This window comes from Bufo gargarizans, chromosome 2 (genome assembly GCF_014858855.1).
Source record: "Bufo gargarizans isolate SCDJY-AF-19 chromosome 2, ASM1485885v1, whole genome shotgun sequence".
Classification (NCBI taxonomy): Eukaryota; Metazoa; Chordata; class Amphibia; order Anura; family Bufonidae; genus Bufo; species Bufo gargarizans.
Window position 1 is genome coordinate 63,923,165 of NC_058081.1, and position 24,842 is coordinate 63,948,006.

The 24,842-nt window shown below is 44.9% G+C and overlaps 1 protein-coding gene across 1 annotated transcript in view; it reads right to left on the minus strand.

Moving 5' to 3' along the window:
- CAMSAP3 (calmodulin regulated spectrin associated protein family member 3) overlaps positions 1-24,842 on the minus strand; it is a 75,650-nt gene that overhangs the window by 22,543 nt on the left and 28,265 nt on the right. The window contains exon 2 of the mRNA XM_044279055.1: positions 6,224-6,477. Within this exon, the coding sequence (XP_044134990.1) occupies positions 6,224-6,477 (254 nt within the window). The remainder of the gene's footprint in view (positions 1-6,223; positions 6,478-24,842) is intronic.

Below are 24,842 nucleotides of genomic sequence, written 5' to 3' on the forward strand. Positions count from 1 at the left end.
TTATCCTATCAGACAAATGGTGTAATTGTTAGAGGGAAGATTCACCCTCTGTGATCCTTCGTGGATATTAGGGATTTGCATGATGACCTTCTCCTTCCCCATGGCCTTTTCCATCCATCTGACTGAAGCTGCCCATATAACATAGCTGTCGGCAGAATGCCCATTTGCATCTTAATGTGCAGCAAAGGGATGAACGATCAAGTGTGTGGAAATCCATCATTTGCAGTAGGGGGGCAGTTTGGGACACCCACTTTTACATTAAATATTTGGCAGGCTTCACCCGTTTACATCCAATGTGTATGTGCACCGTAAAACGTTGTGGAAGATCCTCAGAGAAACAGTCAGAATCTGGCAACACAAAGAGGGATCCCTACTGGTTTGGATGGAACTTAGATGCTTGGTCTACAGTGCAGCCAAAGCCAGTGTATGGTCAACCTTTGAAGTAATAGACTAGTGTGCACACAGAGTACATCAGCTGTCCGTACTGACGAGGTTGCCACATACGGCCTGCCACTCATGCCTTGCGCCCGTCAGAGATATTAATTGTATAGTATTATTTAAAATATGCAAGATTATTAGATAACTGTATGGCGGCATTCTTTGAGCGCTGCCCAGTGGTACTGAGATTTAGGCTACTTTCACACTAGCGTTAATATTTTCCGGGAATATTATCCGTCGTGGGATGTGGAGCACCATACTGTATGACACTACTTGTACACTGCATGGTTATTTGTACAATGTGTGCCACGTGTGGTGCCAATGTATCGCACATAGCATGTTTCCAGATAAGACTCAGCTTGAATGGTGGAGAAAGGTTTCTTTTATGGCAAGTTGTCTCCTGCCCCAACACAAAGGAGCCAGAGACCAGAGGAGGACAGTGGTGCATAATGGATGCCTCCTGAGACTTTTACAGTAGACTTGAATTTGTATTGTTTGTTACTTTTTTCACTTTGGATTACAATAGTGAACGTACAGACATGTATGATCACCCATACGAACCATGCCGACATTTGGCTAGGGATGGTCCCATTGTACGACACAACAGTCAGGGTGGAGCGGTCATGGCTGACTGGGAGAGCAAATAAGTGATTCAAATGCCGTGAAGGGACAGGAATAAAAACAACTCTCATCAAAAGTACAAAGCGGTCTGCCAGCTTCTTCGAGGACAAAGAGCCCACTACAAGCAGTTTCTGATGTCGGCAGATGCCATCAGTCCAGAATGAGGGCTTTGTTCACCTGACACATATACTATTACCCTGCCTCTCCATAGCAGAGCAGTCTGGGACTGTGGAGAGCTGAAGCCCTGGACTCAACCTCTCAGTAAAGGGGAAATTCACGCAAAATGATCTGATAACCAATATGATATGATCATATATCAGCATGGGCCTCCAAACATATAGACAGGGCACTTAGACCCCTTTAGCATTGGTCATTAAATTCAATGGCCCTCAGAAAATGACCCGTCGCCTCCCCTTCCCCCTCCGTTATATGATCCCTCAACCCTGAGTATGTCCCCCGGATTTACCCATTACCCCATCTCAGCCCCTCCGCCAATCCTTAAATGCTTTGGCAATGCTAAAATGTACTTGGTCCTGCCAATAAAGCTTTTTTTAATGAGAGTGAGAGAGTGTGAGTGAGAGAGTGTGTGTGAGAGAGAGAGTGAGAGAGTGCGAGTGTGAGAGAGAGAGAGAGAGAGAGTGCGAGTGTGAGAGAGAGAGAGAGAGAGCGCGAGTGTGAGAGAGAGAGAGAGAGAGAGCGCGAGTGTGAGAGAGAGAGAGAGAGAGAGCGAGTGTGAGAGAGAGAGAGAGAGAGAGCGAGAGAGCGAGAGAGCGAGAGAGAGAGAGAGAGAGAGAGAGAGAGAGAGAGAGAGAGAGAGAGAGAGAGAGAGAGAGAGAGAGATACACTTTCCATGTATCATACCTATTCCATATTTGAAAAACTCATGCAATTTTTTTTATTTTTGCACTGGCCACTAGGCCTAGTAATAGGTAATGATTTTCTCTTCTGTACAGGTAACTTCTCAGTCCTCTCATTATCATCACAGATAGGATTACAATGCCAGATAGCAATCACCACTTTATAGAGAACACAGGATCCAGCATTCATTTATTCGTCTCACTCCTGACTTCTGCACAGGACATGGGGGATGCCTAGAAAACTCTCCAATAGAAGTCAATGATGTCCTCTCCTGTCCATTGTGTCTATGGCCCACGTAGCTGCTCTCAGAAAGGAAATCTGGGCATATTTTAGGCCTAGTGGCTAGTGTGAAAGCTGTGCCTACTGCTTGTATTTGTACTTCCACTTCCATCATCTATTCAGTAAAAAGAGACTTTATTTATTACAACCATACAGGCCTGGATATTGCTTCCACCATCTGCTGGACCTCCACCTGCTCTCCTGCCTTGCAACCCGTTACTGGTCCACCCCAACATCAAAGGCACCCCAGCCACCACCAGGCAGGAGCCAGCAAAAGTCAAGGGTGTCCCCAGATGGGGCAAAGGGTTGCGCCCAGGGGTGGATTGGCCATAGACCCTACAATTTCCCGGTGGGCTGATGCCCAGGGGGCCACTCAAGCCCTCTTGATGACCACAGGCCAGGTACATAATCTGATGCTCAACAGCAACAGGTGCCCTCCTATGATACAGTTGAATACTGTGGTTGGGGCGGCAGTATTTTGCGCTGCCCTGTGGTATTTGGGAGAAAGGATTGGCCACCATGAAGACTTCAACCACCCATTGACTCCGCCACCAACCATGTCCTTTCCAGTCCCCATGTCTCCCCTGCAATGGCTCCGTCTACGGTTTAGTGGCCATGTTGGGGTACTGCAGCTGAACTCCCATTCAAGTATTCCAGTGCCAGAAAAAAACCACACAGTGGGCAAAGCCTTCTGTCCACTGTATAGTTTCTGGTGCTAGCGGATGACCGTGGGGGTGCCAAGTGTCAGACGACAAGATGATATTGATGAAGTACCCTGAAGATAAGCCATCAATATCTAAGTCTCCTTTAATTCCATAACTCTGTGGTGATAATCTTCTCACGTATGTTTATGACATATCAGGAGATCAGGCCATGTCCACCTGTGCAGTGGCTACAATACTGCATCGTCATACGGTTCCACTCCTATGCAGATGCCAACCCACTCATGCACACTCTGCACTATTAAATAGATACAGGTGTAGGATCACCTATAATTCAGATCAATACTGTAGAGGAAATGCATGAATAATGTCAATGTAGATAAAATGTAACTTTTACTATTAAAATCAATAAAAAAAGATGGCTCTTAAGATAAACAAAAATAGCAAACAAAACAAAAAGAAGAAATGTGGTAAGAATGATGGTCCACGGCGGCACCCATAAACCGGTGAATTTAGAAAACAGTTTGTCTGACCGCACCCCAGGTATGTTCCAACGTTCATCGATTGTCCAACAGGCAAAACTATCCCTGAACAGTGTGGTGATGATGTGAACGGTATAGAGGGGGTTGGGATCTACTGTCCCTGATAAGGCCCTAAACAGGGGGTGCTAAATCTGGCCCCGATAACCTAACCACAGAGCACCCGCCCTGACAAGGGCGACCCCGTACGGAACCTTACCCTAGATAAACAAGCTCTATCCTTCTCTTTCCCTACATGCATGTTTCGACAATCGATGAACGTTGAAACATACCCGGGGTCTGGTAACACTCTTCACCAAGCCAACTCACATGCCTAGATATGTGCCTCTTCACAGTAGATATGCCAAGATATGCCCCTTCACTAGTAATGCCAAGATATGTGCCCCTTTCACAGTAGATATTCCAAGATATGTGCCTCTTCACAGTAGATATGCCAAGATATGTGCCCCTTCACAGTAGATATGCCTAGATATGTGCCCAGTGCCCCCCTTCACAGTGGTTAGGCCCAAATGTGCCCCCTTCACAGGAAGCGAAAAAAACAACAATAAATCCTCCCCGCCTCAGTCACCCGGCTCCTCCCATGATCTGCGCTCCCCATCAGCAGCAGCCGGATACTGTGACTCATCGCACTGCTGTGTAGGAGGAGCAGAGGCTGATTCCCAGCCTGCCAGCTCCTCCACCTACACAGATCGGCAGGACCATGTGTGAGGACATGGTATTGCTGCTGCTGTGGAGCGCTCAATGGTGGAGCGAGGAGAAAATAGTTCCCTGCTTCAGTGGCGTGCCTACGATGTTTGGCACCCGGGGTGAGTCCTTTCTCTGGCACCGCCCCCCCAATACTTTAAAAAAATTTGTACAACCTTCACAGTAGTTTTGTACAGATGTGTGCCCCCTTCACAGCAATAATGCCCTCTGTGCCCCCTTCACAGCAATAATGCCCTCTGGCTCTGTGCCCCCTCCACAGCAATAATGCCCTCTGGCTCTGTGCCCCCTCCATAGTAGAAATGCCGATTGTGCCCCCTTCACATTAGTAATGCCCTCTGTGCCCCCATACATAGTAATAAAGTCCTCTGTGCCCTCTCCTTAGTAATAAAAGACTTCTGTGCCCCCGCCATAGTAATAAAGTCCTCTGTGCCCCCTCCATAGTAATAAAGTCCTCTGTGCCCTCTCCTTAGTAATAAAAGACTTCTGTGCCCCCGCCATAGTAATAAAGTCCTCTGTGCCCCCTCCATAGTAATAAAGTCCTCTGTGCCCTCTCCTTAGTAATAAAAGACTTCTGTGCCCCCGCCATAGTAATAAAGTCCTTTGTGACCCCTCTGTATTAAAAACAAAAAAACAACACCACAGTAACTACTCGCCTTGTCCCGTTCCTGAAGCTCACAGTCCTCGCTTTTCTGCAGGCACAGATCGCTCTGCAGCACGGTGTGGGCTGGGTTTATGCAGATTACTGGGCCGCAGGCTCCGCCCACACAGTCCAGCAGCGCGATCCGTGCCTGCAGGCTGAATGGTGGAGCGGGGAGAAGTCTTCCTGCTTCACCATTCAGAGTGCGACTGGCCTGAGGGAGGGGAGGAGTGCGGGGAGCTGAGCGGCGAGGGACTGGGCCCCGGCCTTGCCTGTGGCCTATATATACACAAGATGACCTGGTCACAGATATCTCTACTCCTTCCTGCCCTCAACAGGTTCCCATCTGCAGATACTATCTGGGTAACAGATTCACGCAGCATTTAGGGCCCTTTACACAGGCCGAGAATCCGCCAGGTAATCACTAATGACCGTTCATATAGGAACTCTCGTTAGCGATTATATAGCGGTGTAAAGGTGCTGCCGATTACCGGATGAACGAGCAAAAACACTCGTTCGTAGGGTAATTGGATCATTTGTGCAGGCACCTAAATCATTGTTTGCTTACAGCAGATTGTGCTGTGTACTCACGCTCTGCCGCCGGCAAATAAGGATTCTGTATGGGGATGAGTAATGGTAATAGTGAGCTGTTCCCCATACTGTGGAGGAGATCGCTGCATGTAAATAGAGTCTCCTCCACTGAAAGGGAGGGGCTCGCCAGGAAGAAACGGTTCCTTCCCAACAACGGCCTGCTGAATTGCCCCGTCTAAAGGGGCCTTTATTCATATTCCCCATGCCGATACAAAGGGCTGGTCCTGTTCACTAAATCAACACTATCACTCTTGGAAAATAGAATTGAGAAAACTGCTTCCAAAAGCTTAGACAGCAAAGTGATCAACAAAATCACAGCTTTACAGACCCTGCTGCAGGTGAAGGACTACAGCCCAGACACCCATCACCAAGACCTCTTCCAGGCCGGCTGAACACCAGGCCTGTACTATACGGTGGAAACCTATAGGCACAAGTGCCTGCTAGTGCCATTTAATTGCTACCTAACCAGCCATCATACCTCATCTGGTGACCGAAACTGCACTTTGTACTTAGTTCTGCTGAATGTGCCACCAGTTATATTTTGGATTAAGTTAAGAGAAACTGTTATACTTTTACTTCTGGTCTGATTCTTCAATCTACTCTTTCACTGCACAGAACTACAGGGAGCAACTGAGGGAGTACATCACGACAAAACATCTCATCAGGGCCACTACCACTCCCATCCTCTGCACATACAGCTGGAATTTTATAATTGGAATCTAGCAATTATAAAATTCCAGCTGTATGTGCAGAGGATGGGAGTGGTAGTGGCCCTGATGAGATGTTTTGTCTACACACATGGATATTATAAGTCACCCCAATAGGATAATAGCCTGTTCACAATTACAATGCCTAACATTCTTCACTGCATTACTATGCATCCACGTCCTTACCATACGAATGGGCTTCTCCCTCAGATCACTGGTCTTCACGGGCTCTCCCTGGTGCACAGGCGGGAACCCCTTCCGAGCCAGGAGGAGCAGCAGGCCGGCATTGTCCCTCGGAGGGGAGCTTTCGTGAGGCAATGCTCTGCGGTATGCTCTGCAGTACACATCAGGGGACAACAGGAGGCTGATCACCGCTGGCTTTACATGCTCCTGTTCATACTGATCGGTGTAGCAGGGCGAGCACAGTTCTTCTGGCACATCTGTAACAGAGATAACAGACATCTATTGAGACCTGAAAGACAAATCTGCATTCGCGGACACGTCCCCTGGTCCAATATAATTGCATAACTAGCTACATATGTCATTCAGGGGACAGAAAAGGTAGGTGGCAGCACAGCTGTAATGGTGCCCATATTTAACTTTAATCAAAACAGACATCATTGAAGGGGTTGCACCAGATTACAAAAACATGACTGCATACTCAGCGTCAAACTGTAAATGGGTCGGGGCTGAGCTGCAATACCAGATGCAACCTGTAGGCACTGGGGTGGCGCTGTTTTGTGAAAGAAAGCAGCCACGTTTTACCATCTCTTTACATTACAGCAGGGTAGCACTAGTAACTGGATTACATACGTCACCGACTAACCTCATGTTCAGCACAGACGCGGTTAAGTATCAGGAATTTATAATCCCGTCGGGCTTTATGGAATACAAAGCAGTAAAACTGTACAAAGAGGATAATGGAAGTTATAAACCTTATTAAAAAGGGATCTGTGCCGTATAAGAAAAGCGAAACAGAATAGTCTGCTGTCACCCTCTTCAGTCAGAAATTATGTATATATATATATATATATATATATATATATGTATATATATATAGATAGCGAGATGAGAGAGAGAGCGCGAGAGAGAGCGCGCGAGAGATTTTTTTTTATATATAGTTCTATCTGCTCCTGAGAAAGCTGGGTGTCCCCGCAATCAGTACAACCATTACAGCGCCACCTGTGGTTGTCAGTCATCCAGCTTTCTCAGCCCCCTGAATTGCAAATCTAGGGATTCTGAGTGACAGACTGTCACTGGACGGCCACCTAGCTTTTCCAGACACCGATATCACATATCACGTGTGTGGACTGAAGACTGCGAGGCAGAATGACACAGGAGAAGGAAGGTGACAGGGGTTGTTGCACATGTGTCCAAATAAACATGAATGGAAATAAAGTGTAGGCTGCGGCCCAGGTGAACCGGTTTACCCAGAAGAACCGGTCTGGCGACTTTTTCTTATTTTCTCTTTACACGCCTGACAAGTGCAGTCCTAGAACAATTACCATACACATGTACACCGCGCATTTTAGCCATTCCCCTTCTTGACACTTTTGTAGGCCTTAGTTTACATTAATGGAAAACATTCAGCAAGGAGATAGATGGTGGTCAGAACTCAGCACTGGAATACAATGTATGTATGGAGGTGTTCTAGTGTTGGATTCTGGCCACCATCTTGCCAGTCAATACCAGAGAGGAATAGTGAAAACCTATCACTAGGGCATGGTGGTCTAGCGGTGGAAGCCGGGCCTGGCCATACTTCTCCATGGCAGCTGCTGTATTGGATCTGTAGTACAAGCCAACCAGTGGAATGAATGGCCGGTCTTTTAATACATGGCCATAAAGGGGAGTAATTATAAAGGATTTGCGAGGTCCCACCAAGGACATACTTATAACCATTGACGTTGGCAAATTCTAAGCATGCAAGCCCCGCCACTAGGAATGCCCCAAACAAACCTGGGAACACACATGGGAACACCCACCCACGGACAGGGGTTACATCAGTTCTGCCATTTTTTGACCTGTTGGCATCTATGCAGGGCCCTAGATCTTGAGGGAGCTCAAAAGGTCCCACAGTATAATAGTTGGGGGCCAGGAGTTTAACATTAACCCTCTGAAAGGTGGTCCTAAAAATTGCACCTCCACCCAAGGATGCCTTTGTAGGACATTCCCCAAAATATTAACTATACCTCCCCATAGTTGTATCCTATTAGGAAGTTTTAAGCCCCAACTAGAAACGCCCTCAAAACCTCCAATAAACATGGGGACAATTGTATAAACCCCACCCTCTTGACACTAAATGTCATAGGCAGTGGCGTACATACAGAAGTAAGGGCCCCATAGCAAGGATCAAACCAGGCCCCCCAGACAGGACAGAAGGGTTTCCGTCTAAACCCCTTTCAATGATACTTGGGCCATTTTCCCACTGCCTCATTAGTAGTGTTGAGCGAACTTGTGTTAAGTTCGGCGTCTAAAGTTCGAGTTCAGGTTATCGAAGTATCCCGTTATGGATTCTAAATTCCGTTATGGTCCATGGTAGCGGAATCCATAACGGGATACTTCTATAACCCGAACTTTAGACACCGAACTTAAAACACAAGTTCGCTCAACACTACTCATTAGCTAAAAGTTGTTTCTTTAGGGGGTAGAGTCCTGACCAAGTCCCCCCCCCCCCCCCCCTTTCCTCCCCCCAGTAGAAGAGGAGATGATCCACAATAAGACTGGGCCCTATAGCAGTCGCCTGGTCTGCCGCTATGGTAGTTACGCCCATGTTCATAGGACAATCTGGTAAATAATGTGATGGATAGAAGACATGCATGGCGGGCAGAGGATATGGATTCAGAATCAGCATGCTCACATACCTCCCAACTTTTGAAAAGCTGGCGCGCAATATAAGCCGGCGCGCATTGTAGCAATTTTTTTTCATACCAGGCCACGCCTCTACCTCAGTCCAAAGCATAATAACCGACACCGTCACAACTGCAGCAGCCGGGGATCGGTTAGGCGAGTGTAAGTTCCTTTATTGTTTAAAGCATGTGGAGCCCCTGAGAATTTTTTTTTACTTGTACTTCAATATCCATTTCATCAGATTATAGATATTTTAAGGTAGAACTTGTACATAATAATGAAGTTCTGACTTAAAAAATAAAAATAAATTAATCTTTACAAGCTAAATGAAAAAAAAACAAAAAAAAAACGCATACAACCTTATATTGAAAACATGAGGACTGGACAAACTGGTTTAGGGCCCCAGTCTCAGGAATTCTGACCAGAGGTAAAATGAAGGAGAAATTTGACCTACAAAGCGCGTACAGATTATCCTTTTAATCTATTTCATCCCCGTCCGACGTCGCTGGAATATTTTATCAGAGGCACCAAGCACACAATGGCAGAGTTCCTGTTGACAGAGTCACTCAATTAAAAGAATCCACAGCCTGAACATGACTGCGCTCTTGGCGGCGACTCGTTGTACAAGGACGTTAATTACTGTAAGGAGCAGGATCTCGCTCAATCCTATTAAAATGGTATTTTTATATCAATAACAGCCGTATGGCGGACTTTACCACCGCACAAACCAAGCAAATGCAAAAGATGAAGGGGGCCCTTTGCTGGCCACAAGCGATTAGCTAAAAATCCAGTCTAAAAGGGCTCATGCACACAAATGTATTTTCTTCCCGCTTCTGTTCTGTTTTTTTTTGCGGACCGTATGCGGAACCATTCACTTCGAAGGGTCCGCAAAAACAACGGAAGGTACTCCGTGTGCATTCCATTTCCGTATTTCCGTTCCGCAAACAAGTAGTGCATGTCCTATCATTGTCCGCAAATCACGGTCCGAGGCCCCATTCAAGTCATTGGGTCTGCAAAAAATACGGAACACATCCGTATTTTGAGGATCCATACTGTAGAAATGCTATGCCCAGCCCATCTCGCTCATGTGTTTGGTGATTAATAAGTTACTGTTTCCGTTTCCGATCCGCAATAAACCGATTGCACACGGAAACCATATGGATATGTTTTGTGGAATAATGGAACGGCGCCAAAATGTAGCTTCGTTTGTGTTGGCAAAAATCCTTGCACCGGCCCTGTAGGTAAGGCCACGACTTCACGTGACGGAGAGGATGGAAGTGTCATAGACACAAGTTAGGAAGCTGCAGTCTGAAACGAGACAGGGGTTTGCTCAGTTTCCAGAAATGGCGCCATCTTTGACTATGGTCTGTGTCTGGTACAGCAGCTCAAACTGCAAGGCCAAGCATAGTCCATGCATGGACACACATAGTTGCCACGTCCAAGGAAGAGTCAAAAATTCTTCTCCAGACCTCATCTGGATAAAAATTAAAATGTTATTCCACCTTGATTAAAAGCATAAGAAGTACAAGCAGTCCCAGCAGATGCTTACGCATTTCCGACAGTACATGTCTGCGCGGCCTTTTCCTAGGACGAGAGGGTAGCTTTTCAGCCCTGCTTGTGCACAAGTCCTCACACCCATTCTAGGGATGAAGAGGTGAATCACGACTCCACCCGACCCTCCCAACCTTGTCTTTCAATATCCTACAATTAAGACAGCCCATCCGACAGGTTGTACATGCTCCATAGACCTAATGCAATAAAACGTGCACCTTACAGTCAATTACAACCGGCTACAAATTACCCAGCAGAAACTTGCACAGTAAGTGAGCAGGAAGGGGACGCCCCCTTGGAGAGGTTTTCCAAAACTGCATCTACAAATTTTTTATTTTTTTTTTAAAACAGCACCACTCTCGTCCATGGGCTGTGTCAGGTACTGCATCTCAGCCCCATTCACTTGCTGGAATTGAACGGCTTGATGATAGTTGACTATAGGTTGTCACGTTTCCCCTCCCCCCACACACCAGGCTATAAGACGTCTGACCTTTCAGCAACAAATTATGATGTCTAAATGTTGTCCACGCTTTTTCATTACATTTTCGCACAGTTGCCATGTGCCTCTACATAAAATGAGGTAGGTGGAGACGCTGCTTAAAAGTGCATCTGTCAGCAGGTTTGCACCTATGAACTTGGCTGACCTTTTACATGTGCGCTTGGCAGCTGAAGGCATCCGTGTTGTTCCCTTGTTCATATGTGCCCGCGTTGCTGCGAAAAATTAAGTTTTAATATATGCAAATGAGCCTCTAGGAGCACCGGGGGCGTTACCATTACTCCGAAAGGCTCAGCTCTCTCTGCAACTGCCGCACCCTCTCCACTTTGACAGGGCCTGATGACTTTACACTGCCTGGCCTTGTCAATGTGCAGAGTGCACAGCAGTTGCAGAGAGAGCAGAGCCTCTAGGTGTAATGGTAACGCCTCCCTTGCTCCTAGAGGCTCATTTGCATATATTAAAACTTAATTTTTCCCAGCAATGCGGGCACATATGAACATGGGACCAGTGTCATAGGTACAAATCTGTTGGCAGATGTCCTTTAAACCTGCACCACTACGAGGGCATAGCCACGCGTAGCGGTTGTAGTACGGTTAAAACCGATGAAAACTACATTGAGGAAAAAATTTAAAAAATGTGTGCATTTTTGCGGTGGTATTAAAAGTTTTTGTAGCATTTTGCACAGGAGAAACCTATATTGAAGATGTTTCACCTGTAAAAATCACACCGAGTTGGAAACCAATGAGATTTTGATGCGGCTCTACCCACACCTTAAACGCCACTTGTGAATATACCCTAAATCTGCATCAGTCAGTAGACATCATGGTAGAAGGTGCTTGGTGCTCTTCATGCAAGTTCTAGGTCATGCGTGTCCACTTCACAAGGTGCCTCCTGATGGTCTAGGCTCTAGGTGACACGAGGTGGGGTGGCTCTCAGGTTCTGCTCAATTCTTTCTGGAGGAGCCAAACCCAGACTATCAGCCCTGGAGAATCCTGGAGGACACCATGGCGCAGACAGGTCCCACCCAGTAGTGGGAGAGCACACTGCTCCTCGACTTTAGCAGGACCTTCTGGCTGAGGATGGTCAGAGGGGGGGGCTTGCTATTGCTATAGACCACTACTTACTGCAGTTTACGATCATTAACTTGTTTTTTTGCATTTAGGGTGAAAGAAAGAACAACCTCAGGCTTCAAGAGAAATGCTGTCTGCTGCAGAGACAGGAGCTCCCTGGGACCCCCCATCACTCTGCACTGGGATCCTTTCTCATTCTGTTTGTCACCTGATGACTGGAATTAACATTTTATGAGCCCGGGCACCCATGATGGGTGTAAAACGCCTGATTGGAATTGGATTATAGACGTGGCCTCCCACCCCGGCCCTCCACTACTACAATCACCATGGCAACCAAGTGGGCAAACTAGGTCACCACAGCCCAGTACGCCCCAGACAGTCCTCCGCCAGCCTTCTCAAGTTCACTGCACGATTTAAAGGATTTTCTTAAACCCCACGCAGATCAAATGATCGCTTAATCCACGTCCTACAGCGTTCAGAGGTTACCTGGAGGAGTCACAGAACAGCCCCCAAACAAAACACGATGCCTCTAATTACAGGGACATTTCATATCAGATATGCAGCTTTACTTCATCCTCTCAGATATCGCCGTAACCCCATCACTTTAATGATATATTTGAGGTTTACATGGGACTGCAGAATTCCTTATGCCATTCTCTTAAAAGGGATCTTTCAGCAATAGCCTACTGTTAAAATGTACGTGAACTGATGAGTTCGTACGTTGCTTTAATTACCATGTACCGATCTAGGTGTCTTCTACTCCTGTCAGGTCTAAAGCTAAAGGGGTTTCTCCAAGATTCTAACAGGGGCGTAGCTATAGGGGGTGCAGAGGTAGCAGTCGCTACCGGGCCCAGAAGCCTGAGGGGCCCGAAGACCCTTGTGCCACATAAGACACTGGCATTATAGAAAGTGCATGCTGGTCAAGTTACTCCTCTGGCTGGAGGGAAGGGGTTAGGTCCCCTCCCCCCAGCCCTACAGTGGAATATAGAGAGATTAGCGCTGGCCCAGCCACCGCCCCCACTTGTCTCTAGGTCTCGCCACCTGAGGCAATGACCTCACCTGGCCTCATTGGCGGTGCACCCCTGGCTTAGACTCTCGGCATCCCCCAATGATCAGGTTGTGACGCTTCAGTGAGTGCCGAGGCCTCTTCCTAGGTCAGTGACGCCACATTCATTGGTCACTCGGCCTAGTCAAGTGAATGGGGCTGCGCTGCAATACCAATGGGGCCTCATTCAAAAGGGTGTGTGGCACCCATGTTTAAATCATAGTTGCCAACCTGTAAAAATAAAAGCATCTCAACTGCTACATGTGAACATACCCATAAACTTTCATATAGTGCTGAATGTTTGATTCAGTAGAACTGCATTCCCTGGATAGTTTTTACATTGGCTCTGTGCTGCACCACTATCAACTTGTGTATACGTGAACCTTATAAAAGAACACAGTGTACACCAGAGGTGTAACGTTAAAATCCTGGGCCCCACCTGCCATGTGCCTTCTATACCGCCACTATATCTATTGGTAGAAGCTGTGACAGTTACAGGGAAAGAGCTGTAGCAGAAAGGACGCACCCCCTGAACTGTGATAGAGAGCTGCAGATGAAAGGACACCCTCTTGGAGCTGTGATATGTAGAGAGCTGCGGCACAAAGGATTTGCCCCCTGAGCTGTGATTGGGAAAGCTGCAGCAGAAAGGACACACTCCCTGCACTGTGATAGGAAGATAGGTGTAACAGAAAGGGCATACTGGTGTCTGCACCCACTATAGCCCCCCCCCCTTCATAACCATAAACATTTGTAAGTACGTAGATTGTCAGCTCTTGCGGGCAGGGTCCTCTCCCCTCTGTTAGTTTCTTGTGTACTGTATTTTATATTATGTACAGTTGCAAGAAAAAGTATATGAAACCTTTGGAATGATGTGGATTTCTGCACAAATTGGTCATAAAATGTGATCTGATCTTCATCTAAGTCACAACAATAGACAATCACAGTCTGCTTAAACTAATAACACACAAAGAATTAAATGTTACCATGTTTTTATTGAACACACCATGTAAACATTCACAGTGCAGGTGGAAAAAGTATGTGAACCCCTAGACTAATGACATCTTCAATTGGAATGAGATGAGGTTGGAGGTGTTGGTTACAGCTGCCCTGCCCTATAAAAAAAAAAAACACACACCAGTTCTGGGTTTGCTTTTCACAAGAAGCATTGCCTGATGTGAATGATGCCTCACACAAAAGAGCTCTCAGAAGACCTACGATTAAGAATTGTTGACTTGCATAAAGCTGGAAAGGGTTATAAAAGTATCTCCAAAAGCCTTGCTGTTCATCAGTCCACAGTAAGACAAATTGTCTATAAATGGAGAAAGTTCAGCACTGCTGCTACTCTCCCTAGGAGTGGCCGTCCTGTAAAGATGACTGCAAGAGCACAGCGCAGACTGCTCAATGAGGTGAAGAAGAATCCTAGAGTGTCAGCTAAAGACTTACAAAAGTCTCTGGCATATGCTAACAACCCCTGTTAGCGAATCTACGATATGTAAAACACTAAACAAGAATGGATTTCATGGGAGGATACCACAGAGGAAGCCACTGCTGTCCCAAAAAAACATTGCTGCACGTTTACAGTTTGCACAAGAGTACCTGGATGTTTCACAGCAGTACCGGCAAAATATTCTGTGGACAGATGAAACCAAAGTTGAGTTGTTTGGAAGAAACACAGAACACTATGTGTGGAGAAAAAGAGGCACAGCACACCAACATCAAAACCTCATCCCAACTGTGAAGTATGGTGGTGGGGGCATCATGGTTTGGGGCTGCTTTGCTGCGTCAGGGCCTGGACGGATTGCTATCATCGAAGGAAAAATGAATTCCCAAGTTTATCAAGACATTTTGCAGGAGAACTTAAGGCCATCTGTCCACCAGCTGAAGCTCAACAGAAGATGGGTGTTGCAACAGGACAACGACCCAAAGCATAGAAGTAAATCAGAAAACAGAATGGCTTAAACAGAAGAAAATACGCCTTCTGGAGTGACCCAGTCAGAGTCCTGACCTCAACCCGATTGAGATGCCGTGGCATGACCTCAAGAAAGCGATTCACACCAGACATCCCAAGAATATTGCTGAACTGAAACAGTTCTGTAAAGAGGAATAGTCAAGAATTACTCCTGACCGTTGTGCACGTCTGATCTGAAACTACAGGAAACGTTTGGTTGAAGTTATTGCTGCCAAAGGAGGTTCAACCAGTTATTAAATCCAAGGGTTCACATACTTTTTCCACCTGACTGTGAATGTTTACATGGTGTGTTCAATAAAAACATGGTAACATTTAATTCTTTGTGTGTTATTAGATTAAGCAGACTGTGACTGTCTATTGTTGTGACTTAGATGAAGATCAGATCACATTTTATGACCAATTTGTGCAGAAATCCATATCATTCCAAAGGGTTCACATACTTTGTCTTGCAACTGTATGTGCAAGCCCCTCTTGATGTACAGTGTCATTAAATTATTGGCACTTTCAAATAAATAATGATAAGTATATATAAAAAAAATAAAAAATAAAACACCTGTGCTTGAATGGCAGCCATATTTGTCGCTCCCCACATTTCCAGAAACTTTTTTTTTTTTACATGGACTCCTCCTGATCCCTTCCCTAGGGGGGTAAATGCCCTTTAGTAAGGTGTTCAGGTATTTATCTTTAAGAATATAAAAGTACAAACAAGGGCAAAAATGACAGCGTTAAAAAACAAAACAAAAAAAAGTGCCTTTAATTTTACGACAGTCCCTTAATCAACGGTGGCTCCATAGGTTTTTATGAAAGCCAGGTTTACGATGACAAGCTGTCACCTGTCCCCAGGGCGTCAGCTTTAAAGTCAGCGACACTCCTAGGACAGGAAGCTAAGGGTCTGTAATTATCAGGAGTCACCTGCCCGCACCGACACGGGCATCCCCGATGGAAGGGCAGCCGCCTGATCCATTATTCATTTCATTATGAAACACGATCCATACAAAAGCGCTCGATTCCTCCACAACGCACTCACGTCAGATCTACCAGACCGCCAGGAATGGAGGCAGTTAGTAAAAAGGTCAAGAAATGCCATTTTTTTATGTTTCAATATTGGGCAAATTTTACTTTGCATATTTTATTGTATTTTAATATGACCATAAAATTGGGTTATAGAAGGAAGGTTACTGATATGAAATGTTGGAGGTGTCCCTTTTGTTTTTTGCAGAGAAGAACAACAAGTCACAGGCAAGGGCCGAATTATAGGCTCACGAGGCCATCCATTCTTTCCATCCTACCCAGCCGAGAAGCAGCGGAGAGGTGGATGAGCACACATGTGGCGCGCTCTAAGCTCACCTGTCTCTATAACGTCTGTAGACTTTAATAGAGAGAGGACCATGGATGGTGGGATGGGTCCCTGAAAATGTTTTTTCTCCTCAGGGACTGGATGAAAGGATAGTGCTTTGGTTTGTCACTGAATAGAGGGATGGAACCCACCAAGACAGCCAAAATGTATAATACGTGATATCTGTGTACACAGGCGAGAGATATCTGCAGCATAAAGCGCATGCCCTCTGAGCTGCTGCAGACAGGACGCGCCCCCTGAGCTCCCAGCCTGAAGAGAATCTAGCGGAGCATTCAGGCAGTGAACGCGGAGATCTCTGGATCCATGTGAGGTACGGGGCTGGTTCTAGGTTTTTTGCCAAGAGATTTTCATGTACTATATGATGTCCGACTCATTTTTTACATCAGTCATGGGATAACCCCTTTAAGGTCCTGCCAATGTACAGTATTTACTGTGGACGCATAGTAATTATCTCCGCCATTAATGCCCTCCACTAGACTGAATTATTAATCGTCCAAAAAAAAATACTACTACTTTTTTTTGTATGTATTTTCTGATAAAAAGATGAGTTGTAGAGTCTGAAAAACATAAAATATTCATTTCATTAGCGCACGCCTGGTAATCGCAGACACTATGTAGGCGCTGTTTGCTTCTGGCATGTCCTTGTAATGTAGTTGGTGAGGGGGTTCTTCTATTTGGGACACCCCCTGACCTCTATTAGCTTGGAGAGGCTCCCACTATGGAGGGTCTGGTGCATTTCCTCTGAGACACGTGTGGAGGCTACCACAGGAGGTGCACAGAGATGGGGCCGGAGCAGACATAGGACAGATCTGTACAACACACCGAGGGGGGGGATTTGTTAAAACTGCTGTGAAGGAAAACTGGCCTAGTTGCCACCAGCAACCAATGAGATTAATCCTTTCATTTTCCAAAGGAGCTCTAAGAAATGAAAGGTGGAATCTGATTGGTTGCTATGGGCAACTAAACCAATTTTTCCTTTACTCCAGTTTTGATAAATCTCCGACCATAAGGTCCTTTAATCTGGGGCAACACACAACACAGATCACCAAGAAACATTTTAATGGCCTCATCTTGGTTTATCAGGTATAAGCAGAAGTCTTAGAGGGGAAACTCCACTTTATGACTGAAGCATTGTACAAATCTGAGTCACTCTGTCTATACTTTCCTTTACCCTTCTTTTATGGATTCTCCGCTATAGCTCTTTCTTTACCATTCAGACCCAAAGTGAAAGCAAAAATCCTGCTTCCCGGAATCTCCGTGTAGTTTACCTGCCCTCTGCAGTCATGTGACCTGACCCGTAGATATCCAGAAAAATAAAAAACGGAGACAGCACGTCCAAAAAGGTGCAAAAAGTGGAATTTATTCCGGATGCAGCGTTTCGGCTGCGTGTTAGCCTTTTTCAAGCCCCGTCACCCATTATAGGGGTTGTCCCAGTACAACAACGTAATCTCTATTCACAGGAAAGGGCAGGGGCGGACTGGGAACTTAAAGTGGCCCTGGGAAAAAAAAACAACACGTAAAAGTGGCCCCAAGTTGTAGGAGAGTCGAAATTGACAGAAGGCGGGGCAACACAAGTAGGCAGGCAAGCAATACCATAGTGCAGCACAAAATACTGGCCCAGCAGAACCAAGTACTAGAGTGGTGCATAAAATTAATGAGAAAATAAAAACAACCGAATCAGATTATGTACCTGGCTGGAGGCTGTGAGAAGGGCTCGGAGGGCATCTGCCCACCAGGGAATTTCCCTGTCTGCCCTTACAGGGGGTTCAGACCTGAGCGTTCTGCAACGAGCGCTCTGTATGCGCGATTGTACGGGCGTTTACAATCGCGCATACAGAGACAGGCGTGCACACATTGTCGCGCGTTCCCGAATATCTATGTGCGGGAACGCGCGACAAACGCCCCAAAAAAAGCTCAAGAACTTGTTTGAGCGTCGGGCGTTTTACAGCGCGATCGTACTCGCTGTGAAACGCCCAGGTGAGAACCATTCCCATAGGGAATCATTGGTTTCTCCGTGTTGAGCGTTTTACAGCCCGTAGGAACGCGCTGTAAAACGCTCAGGTCTGAACTTAGGGTTAGGAAGGCATTTATCCTCTATCCCAGGCATCCTCAAACTGCGGCCCTCCAGCTGTTGTAAAACTACAGCTCCCACAATGCCCTGCTGTAGGCCGATACCTGTAGGCTGTTCAGGCCTGCTGGGAGTTGTAGTTTTGCAACAGCTGGAGGGCCGCAGTTTGAGGATGCCTGCTCTATCCACAGGAAGGATTTAGGATCAGCCCTGAATGCTGGGGCCCTCACCAATCACTACAGTGGGAGACATGTTGGCACTCCAGTTCTATGGGACTTCCGTTGATAGCCACGTACAGGCGCTCAGCTATTCCCGGCAGCTCCACAGAATTGAATGCATCTCCGCTGCTCCTTTCAAACAGAGGAACACAGACTGAGGTGCCGAACCCCCCCACCTGATCAGATATTTATCCCCTACCCTGTAGATAGGGTGTAAGTTGTTCTAATGGGACAACCACTTTAGTGTACCTGCACATGGGGGCGGTTTTCAAAACAGAAATTCCGCATGGATTTCCATGCAGATTTCTGTGCATTTAAACACTAAATCAGCACCAAAATACTCATGTTACTCGCAGTTTTATTGTGCACTTGATGTGGATCTCACCCTTTGCACTGCTATCATCACTTCTTATGGCTTTATATAAATTCAGGTGGTTCAGTCTGTTGTATACGACTACACGGGAGATCCCTGGAAACACCAAGTTCACTAACCAGCTGATGAATAATATACAGGACACCGCACGCTAATATTAACATTCTGCAGCCTCCATAAAGTGACAGCTGACACTGCGATCTGCATGTCATTTACAGACAGTAAATACCCACTTTACATCTGTACAGACACCAGAAACGTACATACCGCCACCAGGCAAGCTAAACTTATATCTATGAAAACTTATTGTTATAAAACTCATATGTCACAGATATTACCAAAAATGGTTGTTGCCCGCAGCAACCAGATTACACCAGATCGCTTTTACTGAATGGCAATCCTGGAAAAGTTTGGAAACTTCAGGGGAGATGCAAATAAAAAAAAAAAAAAAGGAGGTCATTGCTTACAGGAATTGACCAGGAGCAGGAGTCAATGGGTCAATGAAAATAACAAAGCAAACAAACAAAAAAAAAAATTGACCCTGGTAACAATCACCCAAGAACCAACCCACGTATATAGTTACAAGCAGGCCACCAAGTTGTAGGCTCCATTAGATCAAGATAGAGACGGACACAATGTGGATTTACTTCTACAACCATCCATACATCTGGGCAACTTGATCCATCTTTCGTCAGCCTTATTAATCTGTTTTACTGTCCGAACTTTCACCGTGTTGTTGGCATTGTCTTCTGCAACTAATCATCTGGCTCCATGTATATTATGGTTGCATTTCAGCATCTGTATTAGGCCGGTTTCACACCAGTATAATACGTGTGCACGTTATCCAACCCAACTCTGGGTCAAACAACAGGGATTGCCCAGGGATTTGTGGCTGTAATAGGGTGCATAAAAACGTGGCCGATTTCCAATAGTTTGGTACTTTGAATAACTTCTGTTCAGAGTACGTTTTCATTGAACTTAGTGAAAAATCACAAGTCCAAAAGAAGACAAGGCATTCAAATTACTTTTTGATGGACCTCTCAAGATACAGAACTATCTGTCCTCAAAAATGAAAGGGGCTTGGTGCTATGAGGACATCCAAGTCAAAGCCTGGGGATCCAAGCTTAAAGACTTCCAAAGAGATCACCTTAGCACATCTCAAAAGCTGGAGAACATCCAAAAGATAGATTGAGGGACACCAAATACAGCTCATCCTCACCTGAAATGATTAGAATTATGGAACAGACTTTGGTCTGGGTTTCGTAGAACTAAATTATTTATTCCATGGAGATGATGAGCACTTTTGGTTTTAGGACATAATTGAGAACCCAATATCCAAATCATTCCTTTTCAGTATAGGCCAAAAAAGACCTCACCCCATATATGCCAGCAGTGTACAGGTCTGACATAGGCAGGTGTCTAAAACAACCATAGATGTTTTAGGTCAGAACATAATTACAACAAAAAAGCAGGAGCCTTAATGTTAGAAATGGGGCCTCCTCAGGGCTTGCTTCTACCATAATGTTTCCATAACTGGACAGGAAGCCTGAGCATTTCCCCAATTTTTTTAGGATCATGTTGGGGTAATACTCTTTATCACACCCACGTTTGCCAATCTTATGCCAACAGACAGGAGGAGTACTGCACAAGTTCACACTGTCCATAAGAAAGTGGGCTTAGGCTTCGTTCACATCACCGTTCTGGCTTTCCGTTCTCCTGCTCCGTCTAGGAGCAGGAGAACGGAAAGGACGGAGAAGGCACATAACTGACGCCAAACTGAGCCCTTAGGACCCTATAGATTATAAAGGGGTCCGTTAGGTTTCCGCTCAGAAGATGATTTTTAGGCGGAGACAAAACTCCTGCATGCAGGAGTTTTGTCTCCGCTTAAAAATCATCTTCTGAGCGGAAACATAACGGACCCCATTATAATCTATAGGGTCCTAAGGGCTCTGTTTGACTCAGTTTGGCGTCAGTTATGTGCCTTTTCCGTCCTTTCCGTTCTCCTGCTCCTAGACGGAGAAGGAGAACGGAAAGCCAGAACGGTGATGTGAACGAAGCCTAAGGCCAACTTGTTCTGGGCCTCTTAGCAGGTGCATTGGCTTCCTCTACTTGCGTGTCGTAAGTATTGTTTGTTCGAAATGAGTTAGTGTATGGTGATTTTATTGATCCTTGTGTCTGCTTGCAATTCCTTCCTGTTAAAGTCCAGGCAAAACAGCAGCACTTCAGGGAGGAGAGCGTCAAGACTGTAGCCAGAGATTGTCCATTTGTAGTAAATTCAGTTCATGCATTTAGAACGTGTCCCATTGGGGATTGTACATCACATATATTAAACCTTCTAACTCATGATCCAAACATCAAACATGTCAATCAAGTCACATGATGAGGATACTATATACTTTTGTTTTTTAAAACAGACAATAGGGTGGGATCGTTGGATATGTTTGAGTTTGTTCTCTACTTGTTCTCAGATCCTGTGTGAACTGATGTTATGATATTCTAATGAAAAATTAAGAGATATTAAAAAAATATAAATATATAATAAATAATAATAATAAAAAATTAAAAAAAACGGTCAGGGAGGACTGATTCTCATTGGAGAGACCCAGGAGGTATATGGAGACTTATTTTCAGGCAATGCATTATGGGAAAAAATATGCATATTAGCTCATGTCAGCTAGACCTGAGACTGCTCCCAAAGGAAGAACAACTCGTGTTATAACAGATAAAACACATGTCTACGTAACAAGTCAATGAAGAGAAAAATAGATATTCTTGTGGTTTGTCATGATAGTCATGATAAATTGGGAAATAAAATAAGTAAATTCTGCGGGACGCAGTGGATAAGGAAGCTATTTGTACTTTTTTTGGCCTCCTCCTTCCTTTCCCCTAAGAGACAGGTAAAAGTTCAGAGCCCTGAGTGATCACGAGTCCTGCTGACTCATGGCCAAGGCTTTCAGTAGATATGACCAGCCAGCAGCAGATGATCACCTAGTGAGAGTGATCTCCTCTGTACACAATGCTGTACAGCTATATATATAGATAGAATTTAAAAAAATTATATATATATATATATATATATATATATATATATATATATATATACACACACACACAATTTTTTTTTTTTAGAAACACACACACACATACACACACACATACACTTTTTTCACGAAGATGAGAGTCTGGCACGGTCAGGGTCAGCCATTACTATGCTGGAGGAGCCAGGTGATGACAATAAGAAAGGATCGTTGCAATGCCCTGGTAGCGGCACAGAATAAAATCCATCCTTCTGAAAACCACCCAACACTAATACGTCTCAATCTTCTTTTACAGGTAGAAGCTTATAGGATGTCATAATTTATGTGCTACATAAATATGTCCACACATTATATTGCATGAATATTGCATTTACTATTTACAACAATACAACCCTTCATTAAAACCTTGGTTTGAGATAATTATATGCCCTCCCTCTTCATATTAAGCAGATGAACCGCAAGAACTTGTCCAAATATTCTGTGCTTCGCCCCCACCCTTATCTGTTTGTGCATCACAAGTTCACACAGGAGAGGCGGTTTCAGATGTGCTGGTTGCTCCCAATCATACAATGTGCACGTTGTGATGCCCTCTAATTTGGAGATGCGGTGCTGCATGTAAGAAGGCCATAGATCCGTCAAAGGACTTCTTCATTCTTCTGTAGACAAGCCTCAAACAATAGTAGTCTAGGCTGTCACACATCATCAAATCTTAAAGGGTCTATTCACTTTGGACTATAATTTTTCTGAAGAAGTGTGCCCTGGTGATTAACTTATGGTGGGAGGACTCACTGCTTCAACTCCTACCATATGCCTATATTGGTGGAGAAACAACTTGGTATCTGCCATGATGCTGCAGGAGATATGGAGCATTACGTGGCCTCCACAAAACTCAATGGATTGTTTAGCCTGTGTTCACCCAGGTTTCTATCCCACCTAAATAGAGGGGTTACCCCCTCCAAAATTGCTCCATATACAACAACTCATTTGATGTAGTTGTCAACGGTTAGTTTGGCAAGGGTCGGCCCTAAAGTAGATGATTCCTAAAACTTCTGTTGCTCCCCATACCATGGCGCACAGTCATACAATGCCTTAGGGTATGTTCGCACGTGTTCAATCTGCACATTGCAAATCTGACATGTGTCTTTTACTACAAGATCCAAAAGGTAGAAATCTGAGGCTTGCAGTTGGACTGTAGTGGATGTACAGTTTGAAGAGCCGCATACCTGCTTGAGGTTCAGCCCCATCCAATGGGCTAATCTGCCAGCTCTTCCATGCGAAGTTGGCAGGAGTAAGTAGCCACTATTTTTTTGCATGGATTTTTTTCTCAGTAAGTGAATGGAGTTGCAGAAACCCCACTCATATGCATTTGAAGCGGATTTCGGTGACGAATCCACATCGAAATCCAGAACTGACAAGTGAGTGTGAATACAAAGATTTTGAACATTCTGTTATAACTTTCTCATTGTGGAGTATTGAGTGCAGAATAATTGGGAAAAAAATATTTTTATTACATTTTACCAGAAGGAGTAACATGACAAAATGTGAAAAAAAAGTGAAAGGGTCTGAAGACTCTCCAAATGCACTGTATTATTCTGTCTCATCTGGTCATCACAAGAAACATAATACTGAAATTACTTGAAGTTCTTGAGCCCAAATGCAAATACCCTCACGTCTCATATAGCACATGTTTCCTCTAATGTCGCACCAGGGTGGCTGTAAATGCAACCTCTGCACCCATTATAGATGTATCACCACCTCACATCAACTTATACTCAACCAGGACAAATCGTGCAAATTATCCCATTTGTAGACCCATTTTCATGGCTTCCAATGTCCAAGATAGGAGAAAGAAGTAACGAGAATATGGACTGTATTTCCCATGCCCGTGATAGCAAAACAAGATACCTCCTATACACCAAAATGGCTATTTTCGCCTGTCAATTGTATATAGATAAGAGTGAAAGAACAGGAAGTTATTATGCAAAAAAATTATAAATGATGACAGACACAGGCAAATTATCATCACGAGTGCTCATCATCAAGTGTATTGTCTCAGGTCTTCATAGCTATGAATATTAGATGGTATAAGGAAAATTATCTGACACATGAATGTTTATGAAAGAAAGTGTTGGTTTATCTTGAAGTTCACAATCCCAATAAGGTGAGAAACCTCATCAAATCAATATTTCTATCCATAAAAGGTTGGACAGAAGTGTCCTTCAGAAAGGTGCTGGTGGTGGGTCAAACAAGGACTAGGTTGAGCAACTAGCATCTAAAGTTCATGAAGAACCCCCAGATAGTCGAAGCAGAGGAGAGCTGGATTGAAACCCTAAAAGGTGGCCGTCCATACAAACCTGCCGATTTTGGCAGGAATGTACAACTACTGATTTAACATAATGAGCTCTATCTATAGCAAATGGCAATATGTCCAAGCTCCAGTCATCATCTAACGTCAGTGCATTGGTTTATCTACAACTTTTGCCTTCTTGCTGTCCCCGTTAGGATATCTGCTTTATCAGATTCTTTCAGTTTATTATTCACAGTGTTCTCTTGTGATGTGTATACACAACACTATAGCACGAGGCCTTGTGCAGCCAAGTAGAAGGTTTGAATCCTAAGAATAATTAAAAAACTTAGGGCATTAGAATAGTAGACATGTCTGAGTCTAAGGCTAACAGGTGGCCACAATAGGTACAGGGGAATAGGATGCGTCAGACAACCCTTGAAGAACAAAGGATTGAGCATATTGAAAATCAACATGACAGATCAATTC